The sequence below is a fragment of the Ornithorhynchus anatinus genome, chromosome 2, assembly GCF_004115215.2.
Source record: "Ornithorhynchus anatinus isolate Pmale09 chromosome 2, mOrnAna1.pri.v4, whole genome shotgun sequence".
Classification (NCBI taxonomy): domain Eukaryota; kingdom Metazoa; phylum Chordata; class Mammalia; order Monotremata; family Ornithorhynchidae; genus Ornithorhynchus; species Ornithorhynchus anatinus.
In genome coordinates, this window is record NC_041729.1 from 95,738,165 (window position 1) to 95,761,210 (window position 23,046).

The 23,046-nt window shown below is 41.7% G+C and overlaps 1 protein-coding gene across 1 annotated transcript in view; it reads right to left on the bottom strand.

The window, feature by feature from the left end:
• Positions 1-23,046, bottom strand: part of LAMA2 (laminin subunit alpha 2) — a 586,243-nt gene that overhangs the window by 237,992 nt on the left and 325,205 nt on the right. The window contains 2 exon segments of the mRNA XM_029049645.2: positions 13,302-13,513; positions 15,281-15,382. Of these exon segments, the coding sequence (XP_028905478.1) occupies positions 13,302-13,513; positions 15,281-15,382 (314 nt within the window).

Sequence of the window (23,046 nt, forward strand, 5' to 3'; positions counted from 1 at the left end):
CTTGACAGTGGGAGATCTTTAGGAAATCACAGGAAGTACATAGAATATCTCAGAAAATTCCCCAAAGGAATTTATTTCCTCTCCATACAAACTACTTCTATGCTAATCCAAGAATTTTTCATATACTGCCTTGACTACTGCATCAGCCTCCTCACTGACCTCCTTTCTTCCTAATTCTTCCCACTACAGTCCTTACTTCACTCTGCTCCTGGATCATTTTTCTAATTTCTCCATTTCTCCAAAACCTCCAATCACTTCTGTATCAAACAAACTCCTTACCATTGACTTTAAAGCACTCCCCCTCCTACCTTATCTCTCTCATTTCTTATTGCATCCTAGCCTACACGCTTCACCCCTCCAGTGCCTACTGATGTACTGTACTTTGATTTCATTTAAATCTCATTGTCAACCACTTGTCCATGTCCTCCTTCTAATTTGAACTCCTTCCCGCTCCATATACGACACACCATTAACTCCCCACCTTCAAAGTCTTATTAAAATCTCATTTCCCGGTAGAGGCCTTCATCAACTAAGCCCTAACTTCTCCTACTCTCTCTCTCTCTCTTCTGTGTCGTCCTTAAGCACTTGATATTCACCCCACCCTCAGCCCCACAGCACTTAGAACATGTGCATAATATATTTTAAAGTCTTCTTCCCCTCTAGTGTGTAAGCTACTGCAGGTCAGGGAACATGTCTCCCAATTCTGTGGTACTGTGCTCTCCAACCTCTTAATAGACGTTTTTCTGCACAAAGTATGTGTGCAATAAATACCATTGGCTGATATATTGTATTACTTCCTCCTACCTGTAATTTATGGTAGTGTTCATCTTTTCTGCTAGACTGTGAGCTCCTTCAGGGCAAAGGACAAGTCTACTAATTCTATTGCTCTCCCTGTTCACTGAGGACTACACAAGAGGAAATGGTCTTGAATTCAAGTGGGAGAAATTGTAGTTTGCATATGCAGAAAGACTTCTGGACTGCTGAACGGGGGAAATAAAATATTAGAAACACAACCAGAGCAGTTATGATTCTTCATTCCCATATATCTTGGATGGTTTACTACTGATTCACCTGGAAACATGGGGTTGATCTAAATGAGCTTTTGAGGTCCCTTTAAGCTCTAGAGTTTTATGAGAATCTGTGATTTTTTGTTTTTTGGCCCAGAAACAATAAGCAAATGGTAATTAGAGAAACAAAATTAGAAGCCTAGAAACCAAAGCGGCACAAAAAAAAACACAAATAGTTTTAGAAGGAAGACTCATCAACCAAAATATTACTAATGAACTGCCAAATTTCATTAGTTTATTGAATAGCAGCTGTTCCTTCCCTCAATCCATGTAACCATTTCAAACAGAGACATTTCTCCACCCAAACATCTCACTTAGTAATATTCTGCATTTACATTCACAAAGTATTACCAAAGTTCATTAGTTTCTGTTGTTTGCTAAATGGGATTTTAATGTGTTTAACAGTTTTAAGTGTTAATCAGTCTCTCAGAAGATATGTTCCCATAGATTTTTTTTGTTCCTTTCATCGTGGTCATTCCCAACCCTCAATACCATGTTAGATTTATTTAAATAAATGACACATATGTGAGGGAGACAGATTTGGGAGAGTAAAGAATTCTGAGAATTTTGTCCACTAAACCAACTACTTCTGCTGACTATTACTGCCTCCTGAGTATTACTTCTAAACACAAACAAGATGAATCAGAAGCAGGTCCGAGCAGATGGGATACAATCAGCATATTCTCTGCCACAGAACTGAGGCAAAGCAGATGGGATACAATCAGTGTATTCTCTACCACAGAAATGGGGCGGAGCAGATGGGATGTGATTAGAATATTCTCTGGCATGGACAAAGGAGAGAGTTGATAGGGAAATAACGAGTGTATTCTGCCACAGTTCTGGTTCTGATGGGTAGGCTGCTGTCCAAAGTATCAAAAACTGAAGAATTGGTTTCTTCGGAAAATAAACCTCAGCGTAACAATAAATGGCAATCTATTTTCTCATCTCTGTGATACGGCAAATTATTTTGATTTCTATTTGAGGACAACAATTTTTTAAAACCTTATTTTTTCCCAGTGTTTTCTTCCATGCTATCACACTTTTTGTGTGTCCAATTTGAAACATGTCCCTGTGCATTTTTCTAGTATGAGTTAGCATGTTCATATAAAATTTGTAAACAAATTTGCAACTGTTCTAAAGACTAAGTTGAGCATTTTGAAAAAGACAAGATTGAAAGGGACACGCTAACAACAGTTGTATGTTGGGTCATGTATATGAAGATTTGATAGGATACTGCAATTTATTTCTTCCCAGGTATATATCCTCTTAGACCAAGATCCTTTGAAAACCCAATTCAGCCTTCAGAATTGTTGCAAACTCTTCAATGAATGTCATCTTTGATATTATTCACTTCAGCAAGTGCTGAAGGAAAAACTATTTCTCAAATAATACAATGCAGATTCTGCAGAATGGAGAAAAGATTGGTTGTCTTTTCAGTCAGCCTCCCATCTTAGAATCAGTATTTATGAAAATTGCCCACCCACTCTGCCAATAACTTGAACTTCTTGCCTCCTGGGACCTTCATGGTCCCTGTAGGTCTGTGCTACTCATGGATATTTTTGGTATATGTAGCCCTTCATTCAGTGTTTGCACAAAACACTGGGCTAGGCACAAGGGAAGGGAGCTAGGCTGATAATTCAGTTTCTAGCCTATCAGAGAGCTCACGGTCAAGAACTGAGAAATAGTGTGGTCTAGTGGAAAAGCACGGCCCTGGGAGTTGGAGAACCTGGGCTCTAAACCCAGCTCTGCCACCTGTCTGCTGTGTGACCTTGGGCAAGTCACTTGACTTTTATATGCCTCAGTTACTTAAATTGTAAAATGGGGATTAAGATGGTAAATCCTATGTGGGACATGGAGTGTGTCCAACCTGATGATCTTCTATCTTAGAGCATAGTACAGTGCCTGACACAGTGTGAATACTTAACAAAATACCATTAAAAAATAGAGAGATGGGAGGAGTGGTGAAGGACACATGAGGAAGGATTGTAGGACCCATATCAACAGGGCTGCTGCTGCTCTGCCCTATCTCACAATCCCGAAATCTGGGCTTTGTCCTCCATTCATCTCTCTTATTCCACCCACATATTCAATCTGCCACCAAATCCTGTATATTCTACCTTCACAGCATTGCAAGGACACAAAATCTGCCCTTTCCTCTCCATACAAACTGCTGCCATGCTGATCCAAGCACTTATCCTCTCCTGGCTTGACTACTGCATCTGCCTCCTCGCTGACTCGCAGGACTCCTGGACTCCTCTTTCTCCAGTCCAAACTTCACTTTGGGGCATGGATCAATTATCAGCAAACACAGTGAGTCCATGTCTCTCCACTCCTCAAGGACCTCCAATGGCTGCTCCTCCACCTCCAGATCAAACAAAAGTGCCTTACCATTGACTTTAAAGCACTTGATCAACTTTTCCCTTCCAACCTCATCTCACTAATCTACTACAGCCCAACCTGCACACTCTACTTCTCTAGTACCAGCTTACTCACTGTGCTCCGATCCCATCTATAATCTGGCCAACCCTTTTCCCATGTCCTCTCCTTAGCCTGAAACTCCCTCCCCCTCCATATACACCAGACCATCACTTTCTGAAGTGATGGTGAAGAGAAGCAGTGTGGCTCAGTGGAAAGAGCCTGGGCTTCGGAGTCAGAGGTCGTGGGTTCGAATCCCGACTCTGCCACTTGTCAGCTGTGTGACTGTGGGCAAGTCACTTAACTTCTCTGTGCCTCAGTTACTTCATCTGTAAAATGGGGATTAAAACTGTGAGCCCCATGTGGGACAACATGATCACCTTGTATCCCCCAGCGCTTAGAACAGTGCTCTGCACATAGTAAGTGCTTAGCAAATACCAACATTACTATTATTATTATTACTTTCTCCACCTTCAAATCATGATTAAGGTCACATCTTTTCTAAGAGGGCTTCCCTGATTAAGGTTTCTTTTCTCTGGCTCACTCTCCCCTCATCATCTATATGCTTGGTTCTGTGACCTTTGGACATTTGATCTTCACCCCACCCCCAATCCCACAGCATTTATGTGTATATCTTAAAATTATAGATTATAAATTACTTATTTATTCATATTAATGTCTGTCTCCCCCTCTAGACTGTAAGCTTTTTATGGACAGGGAACATGTCTGCTATTTCTGTTGTACTCTGCAAAGCAGTTGGTACAGTGCTCTGCACATAGTAAGCCAATAAATACCTTTGGTTGATTTTAAAAGGGAGAGAAGCAAGGGCACATGTAGACCGTAAGCTCCTTTTGGGTAGGAAATGTGTCTACCGACTCTTATACTGTACTCTACAAAGTACTTAATTCAGTGCCCAATAAATAAGATTGATTGATTGTTAATGCAAGGAAGAGCGAGTGCATAATCCTGGTATAGCTGTGAGAAATAGATTTAGTGGATCTATGAAAGTGTGTGAGAAAAAGCATGTGTGGGTGGTGTTTCCAATTACCTTTGAAGTTGGATGCCCAGTTGTGACACCAGATAGCAATTTACAGTAGGGGTATGCCCTCTTTGGGCTCCATGCTAATGTACCCCAAGACTGACCCAGTAATTTGCTAATATCATCCTAGACTCCTTTTGGCCTACCATTCATCCTTTTGGCACCATTAAAAATCACAGGAAGCATTTGGGGTTCAGCTAGCCAGTACCCCTAAAGGCTAGCTACTGGATTTTGGAGGAATGGCAAATGCTCACTCCTCTCTGCACTCTCTCCCCAATACTGTAGGTCCCACCCTCACAGATCACACTACCACACCTTCTGGCCATAAACAGATAATCAGGAATTTGTTATGAGTTTCAGTAGCAACAGTCACTTGACACTAGGCATTTTATAGAAATTCCAGGAATCAACTGCCTATTCCCTTCTGGTTTTGTTTTCTAACTTAATACCTCCCTTCACCCAATGCCAGTCATGCTTTCAATGGGCACCGCATTCACAAACCCTTCCCTGGTAACAAAAACTTCTCACTCTAGGCTTCAAGGATCTCCATCACCTTGCCCCCTCCTACTTCTCCTCTCTTTCCACTGCCCACCCTGCACCCTCTGCTGCCCACCTCCTCACCGTCCCCCGTTCTTGCCTATCCCGCCGTTGACCCTTGGGCCACGTCCTCCCGCGGTCCTGGAGTGCCCTCCCTCCTCACCTCCGCCAAACTAATTCTCTTCCCCTCTTCAAAATCCTACTTAAAGCTCACCTCCTCCAAGAGGTCTTCCCAGACTGAGCTCCCCTTTTCCATCTGCTCCCTCTACCCACCCCACCCTTCGCCTCTCCGCAGCTAAACCCTTTTCTCCCCCCTTTCCCTCTGCTCCTCCCCCTCTCCCTTCCCATCCGCTCAGCACTGTACTTGTCCACTTAACTGTATATATCTTCATTACCCTATTTATTTTGATAATGAGATGTTCATCACCTTGACTCTATTTATTTGCTATTGTTTTAATGAGATGTTCTTCCCCTCGATTCTATTTATTGCTATTGTTCTTGTCTGTCTGTCTCCCCTGATTAGACTATAAGCCCGTCAAAGGGCAGGGACTGTCTCTATCTGTTACCAATTTGTATTTTCCAAGCGCTTAGTACATTGTTCTGCACATAGTAAGCGCTCAATATATACTACTAAATGAATGAATTCTGCTGACTTTCAGGCTTTTTGTCCAACACCATTCTCTTCTCAATCAGATGCCTAACTGGGGCATCCTCTCATCTCTGCTCTGGGCTTCCCTAACCTCTTTGCCTCAAATCCTACCCCGCAGCTGTTTGTGGTCCGGGTGATGCAATCAGCTGAGTGGTTCTATGCCAAACAGTTACCCACTTGGCAGGGGGCCTGAGGAGTGAGCAGATTCCCTGCTCTAGAAATCCCTGGCCATTTCTCCCTTGGCTATGGCTGTTGGAACTGTCACTGAATGGAAGGTATTCGAGGGGGAGCGAGGGAGGGTGGTGGGTAGGAAGAGAGGGAGAGAGACAGCAAGAGAGAGAAAGAGAGCCTGTGCAGATGGGCAAATGGTTATATGTGATTGGCTATGGATTTTTTTTTCCATTCTGAAGGATCAAATCTAAGGAAGGACTCTCCCCCGCTAGACTGTGAGCTCACTATAGTCAGGGAACATGTCTGCTAATTCTACTGTATTGTACTCTCTCAAGTGCTTGGGGTAGTGCTCGGCACACACTAATTGTTCAATAAATACCATTGATTGATTGATTAGAGGCAAGATCATAATTTGGGAACAATGTTGTAAATAAGCATTAGCTGCAACACACATTATTCTGTATTGAATTAAAAAAAAATTCATATTTTAACTTCCTCCAAGTGAGGAAATACGATTTCTTAGAACAAACTATATTTCAAAAATGGCAGTGTCTTGGGTCTTTGTTTCTTCAGTTTCCAGGATGTTCCTCATCTCACTTAACATTTGAAGGAATCACTCGGGTGGAGGTCACAGTATCCTGTTTGGAGGATGGGCTTGGAACACTAATCTAACGTAATCATTCTTTTAATCTACTGAATTCAGGAAACCATCCCAACTCCATTCATCATGACAAGTTTTCTTCTTTGAAACCAGCACCCAACCTCACCTGGTAAAGCTGCAGGAGTCCAGAGAGAGCCAGGCACTGGGGAACAACTATCTCAAATCCAGGCTCAAAAGGCAGTGCATTTACAGAAGACAGGGCATTTACAGAAAAAAAGCAGGAGCCATGGTAAAAGCACAAACCTCTGCTCCTCCACTCTTATGAGGAAAGTCACCCTTTCCTAGTTAATAAGAGAATGGAGCATGGGCCTGGGAATCAGAGGATGTAGTTTCTAATCTCTGCTCTGCCACATGTCTGCTGTGTGACCTTGGACAAGTCACTTCACGGTTCTGTGCCTCAGTTACCTCATGTGTAAAATGGGGATTAAGACTGTTATCTCCATGTAGGACAAGGACTGGGTCCAGCCTGATTAGCCTGTATCTACCCCAGAGCTTAGAATAATGCTTGACACATAGCACTTAACAAATACCATTATTAGTATTGTTATTATTAATAATAACCACCCTCTGGGCATGGAGCAGCACTGACATGATCCCATGGTTATGTACCCTACCTACCTATTTGCTCGTTGCATTCATGCCCCAACAGAACCTTGACAGGTAAGTACAAGAGAATGCACAAACCACTACCACTATAATTCATTCCTTTATAGTGCTTGGTTCTGAAGTCTCAGGACTGCAGCTAATGTATCTTTCTTGATAGGAGACTTGAACACTAAGTATGAGGCATTGTGCTGAAAACTGGGGTAGTTACAGGATAATTAGATCAGATGCAATTTTTGTCTCAAGTGGAACTCAAAATCTAAGTATGGAGAGCGGGCACCTTATCCCTATTTTACAGATGAGGAAACTGAGGCACAAGATGATTATATGACTTTCCCAGGGTCACAGACCAACACTGGCAGAGCTGTTAGTAGAACCTAGGTTTCCAATCCCCCCATCCCAGGATCCTTACAATAGGCCGAAATGCACACTTATTATCTTCTATTTGAGAAAAAGGGCTAACAACCCCTGAAGTCAGTCATTCAGTCAATTGTATTTATTGAACACTTACTGTGTGCAGAGCACTGTATTAAACACTTGGGAGAGTACAGTGTAACCATAAACAGACACATTCCCTGCCCACAACAAGCTTAGAGTCTAGAGGGGGAGATAGACATTAATGTAAATAAATAAATTTCAGATATGTACATAAGTGTTGTGGGATTGGGATGGGGAAATGAATACAGGGAGCAAGTCAGGGTGATGCAAAAGGGAGTGGGAGAAAAGAAAGAGAGGGTTTAGTCAGGGAAGGCCTCTTGGAGATCTTCCAAGTGACTTTCAGTGGGTCAGTGAAAGCTCTCTGGTTTATACTTTTCATGAAATGAGTAGGGACAGAAAGTATATCAGGTGAGAAATACTGCTAGCATTTACATTTTGCTTAGCTCCCAGGTAAACCAGGTCCCCAGACCAGCTGCTCCTTGGAATGTTATAATACCTTTCACTAGATCATCAAATAAGTGTTCAGTTGAAAGCAACAACCACCGCCTTTTTCCCTCTGCCTCCCTCCCCTTCCCCCTTTTTGCTTTCCTTCTTTTCCTCCTCCTCCTCCCAAGGAAGGGCCTCTTCTCACAGAGATGAATCCAGTCTCAGACCACAGGCATGCTAATCCTCTTTGACACCACAGACCTTCTTCGGGTTCTGGCACCGGTCTCAAACCCAGTCAGAAACCCATTGTGCCAGACAAATTGTAATCAACTTGACTGATGTTTTACAAACATGACCCTGGCTGATGGGGAATAAATAAAACATAATTGTATTCTTGAATCAAAGATCCATGCTGATTTTCTGCTCTACTGAAGTGGAGGGGGGAGGAAAAGGGGTTTCAATACCTGACATTCATTTGCCCAGATTGAAACTCTGTGCTCTAGGGTAATGCAGCCTGAACAAAGCTGCCACATACCTGGGTTTGCTGCTGTGTTGGCTCTTATAGCTATCCTCTATGAACATGTCATTCACTTAATGGGGAGGCTTCAAATGAAACCAGTGATTTTAAGAAGTGGAGACAGTGGAATTATCTGACATAAATCACGAGGGAAAGGCTTTGGATGAGCTAGTCTTAGATGGAACGCTGACAAAAAAACCCAGCCCCTAGCCACATTTTGTCGATTTGGTTGTCAGTCATTTTGAAAGCTAGAGCGCTCATGTCTGCACTGTTTAAAAAGCATGACATTCTCTATTGACTAAATGTGGGGAAAAGCCATAATTAATTTGTGGGTTCTGCTTTTTGTCTTCATAGCATATCAGCCCCATGTTTTAGCATTGCCTATGTGAAAGGATATTGCTCTTTGGCAGTAGTCATGTTTATGGATCTACAAGTCCCTCCTTGGAGAGATGATGACTCCATTTAGTTGAAATATTACCAAGTAAAGGCAAAGCAGGTGATGGAGGAAAAGGAGAGAAAGAGGAAGAAAAATCTGTTGAAGAGGACTTTAGTAAAATAGCAGTACGATTACTATTAGTACTACTAATAATAATGATGGTATTTGTTAAGTGCTTACTATGTACCAAGCACTGTTCTAAGCGCTGGGGTAAATACAAGGTGATCGGGCTGTCCCACATGGGGCTCACAGTCTTAATCCCCATTTTACAGATGAGGGAACTGAGGCACAGAGAAGTAAGTGACTTGCCCAAGATCACACAACAGACAAGTAGCTGAGCTGGGATTAGAACCCATGACCTCTGACTCCCAAGCCCGGGCTCTTTCCACTAAGCCACACTTACTACTACTACTACTACTAAGAGCAATTATGATATTTGTTAAGCACTTACTATGTACCAAGAAAAGTTACCAGTGCTGGGGTATATATGGGATAATCAAATTGGACAGAATCCCTGTCCTACATAGGGCTCATAATCTAAGGGGGAAATAGAAGAGATATCTTAACCCCATTTTTACAGGGAACCTGAGGCACAGAGATGTTTAGGACTTTCCCAAGGTCACACAGCAGGCAAGGAGCAGAACTGGTATTAGAACCCAGATCTTCTGACTCTCAATCCAGTGTGTTCTTTCCACTAGTCTATGCTTCTTGCTCCAGAGTACCAATTTAATGGCTAGTGAGAGATTCTAGCAAAAGGTTAGCGTTCATTTAAAAGATTTCTTCAAAATTAGCATGGCATAGTAGAAATAGGATGATTCTGGGAGTTGAGCCTTGGGTTCTAAAACCAGCTTTACCACTGCCTGCTCTGTGAATTTAGACAAATTACTGAACCTCTCTGCATCCCAGCTTCCTCATTTGTAAAATGAGGATCAGTCAGTCAATTTATTGATTGCTTCTATGTGCAGAGCACTGACTAAGCATTTGGGAGAGTACAATACAATAGAACAATAATAATAATAATAATGGTATTTGGTAAGCACTTACTGTGTGCCAAGCATTGTTCTAGGCACTGGGGTGGATACAAGCAAATCAGGTTGGACACAGTCCCTGACCCACGTGGGGCTCGCAGTCTCAATCTCCATTTTACAGATGAGGTAACTGAGGCATAGAGAAGTGAAGTGACTTGCCCAAGGTCACACAACAGACAAGTGGTGGAGCTGAGATTAGAACCCATGACCTTCTGACTCCTTCAGAATTAGCAGACATTCTGCTAATTATACTATATTCTCTCAAGTGCTCAGTACAATGCTCTGTATATTATAAATGCTCAAAATATGATTTATTGATCAATTGATTATTATTGAACATTCAGGAAAATAAGGTAATTATGATGTGGTGGAAATTTGAAATTATCTTCAAAAATAGTATCACTCCAAAAATGGAAGTTGAGAGGAGTGAGAAAATTCTGACCACACATAAATTCTGGGAAAACAAAATTTATAGGAATTTTAATGTGAAGCAGAATCACACTTTCTGTAAGGCTAGACATGGGATTTCAAAATGGGATTTATGAGCTATAAAATCCAAGGAGAGAATTCTTTCTTTCTAACCACAGAAAGAGAGAGGCAGTTACCCCTGAAGAATAGCAGTTTTGCCTACTAAAAGAGCACTAGGGTCTGGGAGTGAAAGGGCCTGTGATCTAATTTCTGCTCTGCCACTTGCCTGATATGTGGCCTTGGACAAGTAACTTAACTTGTCTGTGCTTCAGGTTCCTCATCAATAATACAGGGATATCTCCCTTTTACTTAGACTGTGAGACCTATGTGGGACATGGACAGTATCTGACTGGATTATTTTGTGTCTACGCCAGTGCTTGGATAAATGAAAGCACTGAAGTACCACATACTATTATTATTATTGTTAGCGTTGTTATTATTTTTATGAAAGAACACACAACAGCTACTTTAGTCATTGAAATGCGCCTATACTGTGATTCACCTTTCACCATGGTAATTCACAATTTTGAGGGGGTGGAAGTTGCAGGTATGAAACTAGCAGCCTCTAAAATTAATATTTTAGTTTATCTTTTATCATCATATGCCTTCCAGAAGTTTTCTCTGCCATAAAATTAAATAATAACTACTTCCCAATTATTAATGACTGTAAGCTTTCCAAGAGCAGGGATGATGTTTAATTGTATTATACTCTCCAGAATGCCTAGTACAGTGCTTTGCACAAAGTAAATGCTCAATATATACAAGGCTTGATTGGTTGTGGCAACTGAACACTTGGTTATTTCAAGGTGGGATTTTCATATAAATACTTATGTTTTACTCCACCTGAACAAGCATTTTTTTTTTAACATAATATGCCTCTAAAGGGTTGGTGTGAAACTCTGAGAAAGTGTAAGATTGTTCAGCTTAAATGAAAAAAATAGCACATTCAAGTGCTTTCCATTACAATCCTATTCAAATTTTATCTGCACGTATAATAGAAGCAGAGGCTTTTGCTTGGGCGGTGGGAAGGGTGGAAACAGTGTTAGAAGTGTGTCTGATCATGCCAGAACCTGTTTCTGTGAAATCCCCAGATTGGCTACTGAGGTTTAGAAAAATATTCCGGGGTGGCAATCTGCCGCCAACCCCATCCCTCTCTGATTCCCAGTGGCTAGAGCGGGAAGCCAGAAGATGGGTGGGTTGAAAGTGACCGTCTCCCCAACCTCACAATGCCCGCTCACCTCTACTGTCAATGGGAACAGGGCTCCATATGGGGGATCTGGGAAGATGGGGGTCGGCAATGGGAGGGGTATAGGCAGATCTGCGGGGAGGTAGCACTGTTGGTGGAGGTGATGGGAGATTAAGGTGCCTGAGTAAAACCTCCACAGTATGGACCAGTCCAGCCAGTGCAGCCCCTCAACCACCACCCTGCCCAGGAACTATTGAGGTTCCCTGACCTCTGCCCTTTTCCTATCCATGTTCCTTCATTCATTCACTCATTCAGTCATATTTATTGGGTACTTACTGTGTGCAGAGCACTGTATTAAGTGCTTAGGAGAGTACAATAGAACAATAAACAGACACAATCCCTGTGCACAATGAGTTTATAATCTAGAGCTTTTCTGGCATAAAGGAGTTGATGGTGGCCCACTTGTTCACTTCGACTTCCTCCTCCCACACTCCCCACAATCCGCCACCACCCTCTGGGGGTGTTTGTGGCCAGAGTCGGTGGATAGGATGTGAATCGGCTCAGCCCTACATCCTAAGTGTTCCCTGAACTGGGGGACCGTGCTCCCACGAGGCTGTGGGGAGACCTGCTCCACTGAGGGCATGGAGGAAAGATAATGGACTCTTTATGCGGGTTTCCAAGCCCTTAACATATATGACATCATAGGGAATTTCAGTTACAGGTTTCTTTGTTTCACCTCTGGGCAGAAGCTGGAGCAGAAACAAGAGGGAGAGGAAAAGGGAAGGAGAATGGAGCCAGCAGGAAAGAGGAGGAAGGAACCAGGCAAGCATGAAGACTGGGATCTTAGAGCCTGGAATCATGGCAGCTAAGGGAGAAATGAACAGGAAAACCAACGCCTCCAGAGAGCTGAACTGCAGAAAGGGCAGAGGCGGGGCAGCAGAGGTGAAACTGAATACACTTCTAATCACAACAGCTGTGACCTAACACTTGTGACCCAGGCACACAGCATAATAGGATGATATAATAATGTTGGTATTTGTTAAGCGCTTACTATGTGCAGAGCACTGTTCTAAGCGCTGGGGTAGACACAGGGGAATCAGGTTGTCCCACGTGGGGCTCACAGTCTTCATCCCCATTTTACAGATGAGGTAACTGAGGCACAGAGAAGTGAAGTGACTTGCCCACAGTCACACAGCTGACAAGTGGCAGAGCTGGGATTCGAACTCATGACCTCTGACTCCAAAGCCCGTGCTCTTTCCACTGAGCCACGCTGCTGATATCACCGGCTGGGCATCCAGACAGGTCTGCCCCACCTAGTGGAGACATTTTTAAAGGATAGCTCATATTATGGAAATGAAATTCTTTATGAACCAAAAGAAAACAGGGAATCTTTCTATAAATCCTAATACCTGTATACTAGATCCATTCAATAGTATTTTCATTCAATAGTGTTTATTGAGCACTTACTATGTGCAGAGCACTGTCTTATTTAAAATAACAAAACAAACAAACCCCTCCATTTTCAGGCCAAACTAAGCCCGTGCTAAAAGCTTACGTCAAAATTCAAAATGCTTAATGGGAAACACGTTTGTGATGCCTGTCAGTTTAAGATTCTGCACGAAGGCATGGGGAAGCATCAAAGTATAATTCTTGCTTTTACCTGAAGATGGCATCCATCCCAAAGCTGTATGTGGCCTGAATGAGAAGCCGCTTTATATTCGTGAAGACCGTCATGAATTCTTTTCGGCTGATTGGGGAAACGCTGTTGTGCATAGTGAATGATTCTGGTTTAAGCAGCACCACATTAGTGTGCTCTTCAGATGGCTGCAGGTGCAACCCCTCCTGGGTCGAGCTGATTCGCAGGCCACTTCCCTAGAGAAATGCATGAGGGAGGGGAGAAGCTAAAGTAAAATGAATAAACAAATGATTAATCTGCATCAAAAAGTTTAGAATTGGGACGGTCTGATTCAAACCACCCTCTAGAAAATTGATATGGTGAGCCTGACCACTCACTTGATAGGAAGAGTGGTTTCAGAAATAGGCAAATGGAAAAGGAGGAAGAAAAATCTACAGGTGATATTTTTTTAAAAAAACCTTTCCACCATGAAGGTACAAGGAAATTCAAGAAAACCCCAAGAATTTAATATTCTCAGCTTGCTGATGGCTCTGCAATGTGTCTTACTTTAATCAACCAATCTATTTCACTTAGATTTTCTCCTGCTGGATCTGTCTTGTCGTATTATATTCCGTCAGTAATATATCAAATGAGCATGTTTCTTTCAAAGAGCCCTAGTTTATCACAGAGATTTTTGTGATCCCGATCAAGGAATCCAAGGAAAAATTCCCACTTCATTCCATTTATTAAATATGGCCATTTGATAGCAAAGAAGGACTTGCTGCCTAACTACATGATGATTTTGCAAAGTGGGGAAGCTAGCCACTGAAGCTAAGGCCTTTAGTGTGCCCAGACCTTCCTGGATCTGCCCAGTGATTGAGGTTTCCATGAGCATATGAAGCTCAAAAAAATTTGGGGGAGCTGGCTGCATGGAAAACCCAACACCTCAGCTGCCTTTCTTTCACATTCCTCTTACTCTTCCTGTTCCCTTACCTTCTGATGAATGGAAAATATATAAACTCCAAAGACTCCTGCAAGGTTGGGGCTGTCTCTCTGAACAACTTCAGGAAGTTTACCATGGTTGTGGATGGGGAGGTGGGAGAAAGGATGGCCAATTTTTGAGGCTAGCCAATGCTACCACAGAAATTCTCCTGGATAACAATAATAATAATAGTGGTATTTGTTAAGTGCCTATTATGTGCTAAGCTCTGTGCTAAGGTCTGGCTTATGTAGGTTTTATCTACATCAAAGCTAATCAGGTTGGACAGTCTCTGTCCCACATGTGGTTCACAGTCTTAATCCCCACTTTACAGATGAGGTAACTGAGATCCAGGGAAGTGAAGTGACCTGCCCAAGGTCACATAGCAGACATGTGGCAGAGCCACGATTAGAACCAACATCCTTTGAATTCTCAGGCCCATGCTCTTGACCGATATCACCATCATTTAAGTCTCTGCTTTACCACGTATTCCAGCATGTGGCCCTTGGTTGGGATGGTCCCACAGTCCCTAACCCCAAAATAAATTTGGGTAGAATAAGACACAGCGAGCCTTGGTTGGATGTGTTCTAATATGGGCTGAGCTCCCAGAAACCCCCACTCCTTTCCTATAATAAAGCACAATGTAGCAATATAGATAGCGGGGCAAAACAGAAAACTCAGGGGGGGAGAGTCAGAAGAAAGCAAAGGTGGTAGTTGAGAAGGAAAAATATAATGACTCAAATAGGCATTTGCCCAGGAACACTATGATGAACTCTCTTATTCTTGTTAAACAGTGGCCTGGAAATTTGAATGACTCTGATAGGTAATATCAGTTGCAGGTTTCATACTGAAGATCACACTGAACTTTGAGTTTAATTTCTCTGAAAATGCTTCCCTGTTGAATAAAATGGACAACTTCCCATAATGATTGATTTTTTAGGAGTCTGTAAGCCCAAAACAAGACCACATAGTGAGAATAAATTAAAACCGTAAAAAGAGATTAATCTGGAGAGAGAGAAAACACTGAAGCCTAAATATACTCTACCTCTAGGATAACACTGAGCGGAAGTATGCTTTCCACAGCTGTGTTCTGTTCTGTCAAGTCGTAAGAGATAGTAAACATCAGTTGTCCTCCTGCTGAGGTCAGCTAGAATAGAAAAGACATGATAGTTACATGACAGGAAGTGGACTAATAATAATAGTGTGGCTTAGTAGAAAGAGCTTGGACTTGGGAGTCAGAGGACATGAGTTCTAATCCCGGCTTTGCCATGTGCCTGCTGTGTGACCATGGCCTAGCTTCTTAACTTCTCTGTGCCTCAGTTCCCTCATCTCTAAAATAGGGATGAAGACTGTGAGTCCCACGTGGGACAACCTCTTTACCCTTGTATCTACACCAGCGCTTAGAACAGTGCTTGGCACATAGTAAGTGCTTAATAAATACCATCATTATTATTGGGCCCTCACTATGTGCCAGGCACTGTACTAAGTGCTGGGTGGTTACAAGCAAATCGTGTTGGACATAGTCCCAGTCCCACAAGGGGCTCACAGTCTCAATCTCCATTTTACAGATGAGGTAACTGAGGCACAGAGAAGTGAAGTGACTTGCCCAAGGTCACAAAGCAGACAAGGGGTGAAGCCGTGATTAGAACATCCACGACCTTCTGATTCCCAGTCCCATGCTCTATCCATTATGCCATGCTGCTTCATATCCTTTTTAACTCCCTCTCTTTCCCCAGTCTCCCTCCATTCTTTACTCAGGAACAGAAACTCCCCAAAGAGAAGAGACACAAAGATACATAGCAAGAAGCCTTCACCTTTTAGCCTGCCCTGACCTCTCTCCGGCAAGCCTCTCTTCCACAAAGACACCGCTTCACCAGAGAGGCCATTTACAATGTCTGTGAGCCAAGAAATAGTGTAGGTCAAGATAGAAGGATAGAACAGGAGCCCAGGGAATTTTTCATCATGACCACTTTCAACTGAAACGGGAAAATAACGTTCTCATTTCCCCTGTGCAGTCAAATAAGTTTGGTTCAAATGAGCACTATTACCCCTGTTTCAGCTTCAGGGCATGTTCAGGAACTACACAATGAACCTTATTTTGTATATTGTCTGTGACATTGTCGATAACCTTGTAGGACGAGAAGAATCACCCAACAGAAATTATTTTTGGAGCAGGCATCAAAACAGCAGTCCTGAATAGTAGAGTTCAATGCAAATACGACAGTCTGGTTTTGTTTATGTCACCAAAGGCCTGTAAATAGAGCAGTTTTTTTTTTATTTTCTGAAAAGCTACTGATTTGTATTCTAGTGTTTCTTCTAGACTGACACTTATTCAGAGAAGCAGGCTTTCTGTGGCTTCACAGTGTGTTTCTCTGATTGGAGAGAAGTCCAGGAAGAACTCTGAAGGGAGCGAGAAGAGCTTTTATTGTCCTCAACGTTCATTCTTAGGAAATGGCATACAGCTTCCTATGGCTTATTAAACAGGATTTTTACATTTTAAAAACTGCAGAAATGTAAAGCTTTCTAAGGGCTCATTTATTTAGCTCTTACAACACTTGAATTAAGAAAATCTCTGTGTCCCTTTCAATGGAGAAACCATCCTTCAGTAATGTTCCATCACATTTGAGAGGGTGAAAAATAGGCTGGACTCTAGCATGTTCCATTACTGTGATTACTGTGGGATGAACATTTTTAAAAAGTTCATTTTAATGAGATAAGCACCCCAAATTTCAGCTACCACACTTGTTCAAATCAGCTCAACAACCTCCTTCAGCACTAGGATGCAAGAAATGTGGCAGAGGAATGATCTTTCTGTACTGCAGGCAGAAAAAGGAAGTTCAGGACTCACACAACAGAAGATAAAATGGGGTTTGGGCAAGGCTTTGTGGGGAAAACTTCTAATCTTTTAGAAAATCCATTTTGAATTTTATGTATAGGTTCAAGAGAGCTTTGATTTTTGTCTGATCCTTTTGATCAGATTAAAATACTCCAAAATAGTGAATCAATCTTTTTTTTTTTTTGAGTTAACCTTTTGGTTGACAAATTGCACTGTAAATTCCGATATACTGAGATATACATTAAATTGTACACTCCTCCATTGGATTGTAAACTGCTTGAAGGATTGGATCACGTCTTAATACCTCTCTAATACCTCTCCCACACTCTCTACAGGCTAAGTACAATATATCAAATTCAAAAGGTCCTAAATAAATACCATTGCTAACTCCACCATATTTGGAGTTAGCAGGACAATAAAGAAAGTCTAAATAGGATTCCCTAAATATTTTAGCGAAAACTCAATAGACTATTGGTCACCACCTTATGGTTAGAGTGCAGTGCAAAGCCATTTTTCTACAAAACAGTTACAGAAAGGTTGACGTTCAAGATCAAACCTCGCTGTGAGATGAAAGTATGAGTAAGATTTCCCAAGCATATCAGTGACATGATAACATGTTTATCTTGGGCCTCTCATTGCTGTTTAGTGGTTGTTGGTGCAAAGAGACTCTTTACAAAAAACCCTATACTACTCTTTTACTTTGACAAAGGGTTTGTTCTGCATCTCTTTGTGCTGCCAACATTTCGTACTTATTCTACACCTAGGTTCTGTGCATATCACCTACCTCCCTTATAAAGTCCCAGAAAAAAATAAAAACACAACATCAAATTCTTTTTTTAAAAAAAAAAAAGTAATTCATCTAGCATTATAATTCATCTAGCATTATACAAACTTTTTTTCTTGTTCAGAAAATATCAGCCGGCTGCCCAGAATAGGACAAGTGCTGCCAAGTTTATGGCAAATTACTCAGAGGCTACATTTACCTACATTTCCTTTTGGGGTCCTTGGTATCTCTTTTAGTTGTAATGTGACAGCCATCAAATGGGAATGCTATGGAATTGGTGCCTCATCCTGAAAAAGAACTCAAATTTTTTCTGCGAATGCATTTCTAACCAGCTGCCTCACAGGCTATGCTACTCCTTGAAATCTTGCTGTAATGTTTTGGAAAGTGAGGGCTTTGAAAAATCTATTTTAAAAAAATAGTATTTGTTAAGCACTTACTATGCCCCAGTGAGACCTGTGAAAAAAACAACTTTTTTTTTAATGGCATTTGTTATGCACTTACTATGGGCCAGGCACGCACCAAGCACTGGGGTAGATGCAAGGTCCATGACCCACATGGGGTTCACAGTCTTAATCCTCATTTTACAGATGAGATAACTGAGGCACTGAGAAGTGAAGTGACACAAAGTGACATTTATTCTCCTACGTGGATGCTAATTTAGATATATTTCTGTGTTCTAGTCACAAGCCATGCAAGCAGCTATTCAGTCATACTTACTGAATCCTCAATACATACTTAATAAATACTATTGATTGATTTTTCCCTTAGTTCTCTAAAGCCTGCCTGCCTCTCAAGTCCTTTCTCATTTGCTCCCATTCAATCCCAGGTCCCTTTGCAACCCTGCACTCCATTAAATGATGGTGCCTTTTTACCTACTGTTGAATGAATCACAGGCTTTGGCTGAGTTTGCTCTATGTTTTTAGTTGGTAGGCAACAGATTAAAGTTTGCAATAATACACCTAGAATATATGATCTTTCCTTGAGTTGATCATTATCCTAATATATCTTTCTCCAAAAAACTCAAGCAATTTACAGAGTTTTAAAAATTAGACTAGTTAATCTGGGGGGGGGGGGATGTGTGTGTGTGCGCATGTACGCACAACTTTAAGTCAGTCTGAGCTGGTTTTCTTATACTTTATCATCTAAGCCACTCACTATACCGAGTCTACAGTGTGGAGGAGTTAATAACATTCTGACAACCTTAATTTTTCCCTCTCACCTCAGAGTGTTAACATTAATGCTAAATTTGAAAACTTTAATTTCTTCCATATCAAAGAAAAGACATTGATTCTGTCAGCTGTAGCACTGGGGGGTGCTGCACAATAATGAAATAGAGAAATTGAGCTTTCTGACTTCAGAGGAATTAAACTTTCAGCAGGAGGGAGAAGTGAGCACAGATTTCTGGATCCAAGAAGCAGCCCAATCCCAGGTCGCTTTGAGGGAATCCTTATTTTCCCTGCAGTTGGTCCAGGGCAAAGTATACAGCTCTGGGAATCAAGAGTCCTGAGCTAAAATCTCATTTCTGCAATTCCAGTAAAGTCTCCTGGGGCCAGGTCATTCCTGATAAATGTTTCCAATCACAGTATCACCTAGGGTATCTCAGCTAGTGGACCTGGATAATAATAATAATAATGTTGGTATTTGTTAAGCACTTACTATTTGCAGAGCACTGCTCTAAGCGCTGGGATAGATATAGGATAATCAGGTTGTCCCACGTGAGGCTCACAGTTAATCCGCATTTTACAGATGAGGTAACTGAGGCACAGAGAAGTTAAGTGACTTGCTCACAGTCACACAGCTGACAAGTGGCAGAGCCAGGAGTCGAACCCATAACCTCTGACTCCGAAGCCCAGGGTCCTTCCACTGAGCCACGCTGCTTCCCCATAATGTGGATAATGTGGGCAGCAGGGACTACAGGAGATATCAAGGAAACCACCTGCTTGTTTCTTTTTATTAATGGTATCTGTTAAGAGCTTATTATGTGCCAGGCATTGTTCCAAATGTTGGGGTAGATATAAAGTAAATAGTTCGGACATAGTCCCCATCCCACATGGGACTGAACGTCTTAATCCCCACTTTACAGATGAGGTAACTGAGGCCCAGAGAAGTGAAGTGATTTGCCCAAGGTCACACAACAGACAAGTGGTGGAGCCGGAATTAGAATCTAGGTCCTTCTGAATCCCAGGCCTGTGCTCCATCCACTAGGTTCCAGTACACACTAGCGCTATGCTGCAGCCACATCAGCCATAAATGGGTCCTGTATGTAAAACAATGAAACAAAATAAAACTTTGTGTCCCCATTACTATGCATTGCATACCTGCTCACCTCCTGCCTCATCATATCCCATGCATTTTCCAGAACATAACTGGTAGGGATGAGGGGGTTCAAGTGGCACTGCAAAACCCAATGTCATTATAATTCCTTAATGCATATTCTCAGTCCCATAATCTGAGGACCAAGACTCTCCTGATGAAAGCTGCTACTGGGAATGCTAAGAGGAAATGAATTTGCCAATTGTAGTCCATTTCTACTGGGCTCATGCAAAACTTAAAACTTTTCCCCACTTCCAGTATCGACTTTCTTCAAAGGAGTGTCTCAAAGAGATGCTCTGGGATTGAGGAGATGCTTCAGGGTGGCGCATCTATCCCGAGGAAAGGATTGAACCCCCATCTATTTCTGGAGCTGGCTGAGGTTTCACTTTCCTGAATATCAAATTTATCCAATTAGGATAACCGCCACACAAGTAACTGCTTTCCGGGAGCACCTGTTTTAATTCTACCTTGGGGGAGAGAAACAGCTTGTTTGCAAGTAACTTTACATTTACTCTACAATATAACTGACGTGACCCATAATTCTGTGGTATGCAGGCTGCACATTGCATTAGGGATTTAATGAGGCAGGCAAAATTACTTCATGTGTGGAAAAGGCTAAAGGTAGAATGTAACAATGAGACTCTCAAAAGGGGCTGCCCCATGGGTATTCTTGTGCTCTCTTCCCTGGTTTGCCTTCCTGAGAAATGCCAACAAGGGAAAATGGGGAGGGAATAGCCGGCAAGACAAGAAAACAACTCAAGATGAAATCCTTTCCACAACCGACTCTTCTCATGATGATATTATCTGACACCATCAAATGATCAGCGTTGCTATATAACCAAGTGACACGTAAAAGATAACATTTGCTTTTACCTGCTGGATAAAATGTTTTCCCGGGTAGCATCTTAATCAAATAAAAAGGTGCTGTGAAATCACTAAACTAGGTAAATTGAGCCTGTCATTCTTTTGAAAGCACAAATATGAAAATGGCTGACTCCTAACCTATAACCAAACACACCAAACCTTAGGCCAGGAAAAAGGTCATCAACCTCATGTGTTCTGTATATCAATCTGTATATTTATAGTGTTCTTCCTAAGTATTGCACTAATCCTTCCTGAGGGTTTTACCTTGATTAATGTCTTCAGATTCTCTAGATAACAGAAATTTTGTCCAGTGCTGTCAAAATATAATTCATTCTTCACTATTTCTGAATCCATCATCTAATAATAAAAACCCATGTGAAACAAGTGAAGGTCAAATTCAGGATGAAAGTAAATGGTTGAACCTAATCTCTAAAATTGGGTGAGAGGACACAGCAGAGCACTGGGAAATGGGAAGCAGAAAAAAAGAATTGAGGGTGTGTTTGGAGAAAATGGCAGCAGATGAATTCATGGATATGAGATTCAGAGTATACAACTGCAGGGAAAGTTAGAATGGAGTAGGAAACAAACACATGAGAACCTTACCAAGGATTATGGATGCCACAAAGGACTACCATCACATGCTTCCTCCTAGCAAGCTATTGCCACTATTGGCTCCCACATATTGGGCTGGATGGGACACTTATCTGAACGAACAGTGGCATTATTCTTATGTTTGTGTTCCGAGGGGAATAGAAATAGTGAAAAAATAACAGCAATGAAGGGAATTAGAAGGGTTTTGGTTTGGGATGAAGTGACAGAATGGGATGGCACAGAACAAAATGGGAATGTGAGATATGGAAGAGCCAGAGGCTCTTCCTCATCAAAGGAAAAGAACTATGAGAGACTAGATTCATTCTTGAGTACCTCATGTGTGGTTACAGTGAGAGTAAAATAAGTTGAATGAAAGAGCCTAATACTTTCCTTCTTTCTTCATGTTCCTCATACTGTCAGGCCAGAGGGAGAGGGGACAAAGAAGGTATGTGCAGAGAAAGGTATTTTAGTCATTTTGACTTTGATTATAGCGTTTTGCTGACAAGTCTAAGTTGAGTGATATGACCTGGTCACCAGAGTTGGATATTATTTTTAATAGGGCTTTTTAAAACAGAAAATGCAGAGAAATTCCCTTAGTGAAAACAATCTCCTCAAAGGCTATGACTGAACTGCAGTGACTTAGTTCACATAAAGACACATTGATCTTAGCTGACACAGTCGATCACAAATTAAACGTGATCCAGGATAGTAGGTCACATGTTTAAAAAATAAGCACAATTCTGGGACACAAAACAATAATTTGTTTATTATATTTATCTATGTAGACATGTATACTACATCTATATATTCCAAAATGCACACACACATACCCAGCTCTGCTTCTGACCCAAAGATGATGCTTCTGATCATGAGATTCTAGCAATATATGTTGGTTTGGCTGATGAGGCCAATGAATGATCAAAAATGCTTTACTCATTGGATCATATGACAATTGTCTCTTGCAGTCCCATTGTCTAGGACCATTTTATTTCCCCTAATTTGTGGTATAATTGTTTCAAAGTCTTTGTTCTAAGCATTAGAGGAGGACACAATGACTCCCTTTACTTAAATAAAATCCTGTCATCAATTGTCATCAATTTGGGAGAGTGTTTTAGGAAAAATAGAAATAATTTGACAAACAGAGGAGAGCCAAGAATGTGAACAAAGGATGGGTAAGTAGGATTCAAATGGAAAGGCAGGGCTGATTTTCTGCAATTGAAGAGGTGTTGTTCAATTCTACTGCAGACATTGTGTGTTCCTCAAAATGGGCGAGTCTCTGAACACGATGGGGGCTACATGAGGAAACCCATTTGGAAAGACTGAGTTTCAGCAATTCTAAGATTGACATTCAGTTCTGATCAAGTTCTAAACTGAACTCCAAATCTTACCTCCCAACTCCTCTCCTCCTCCTAACTTACCCATT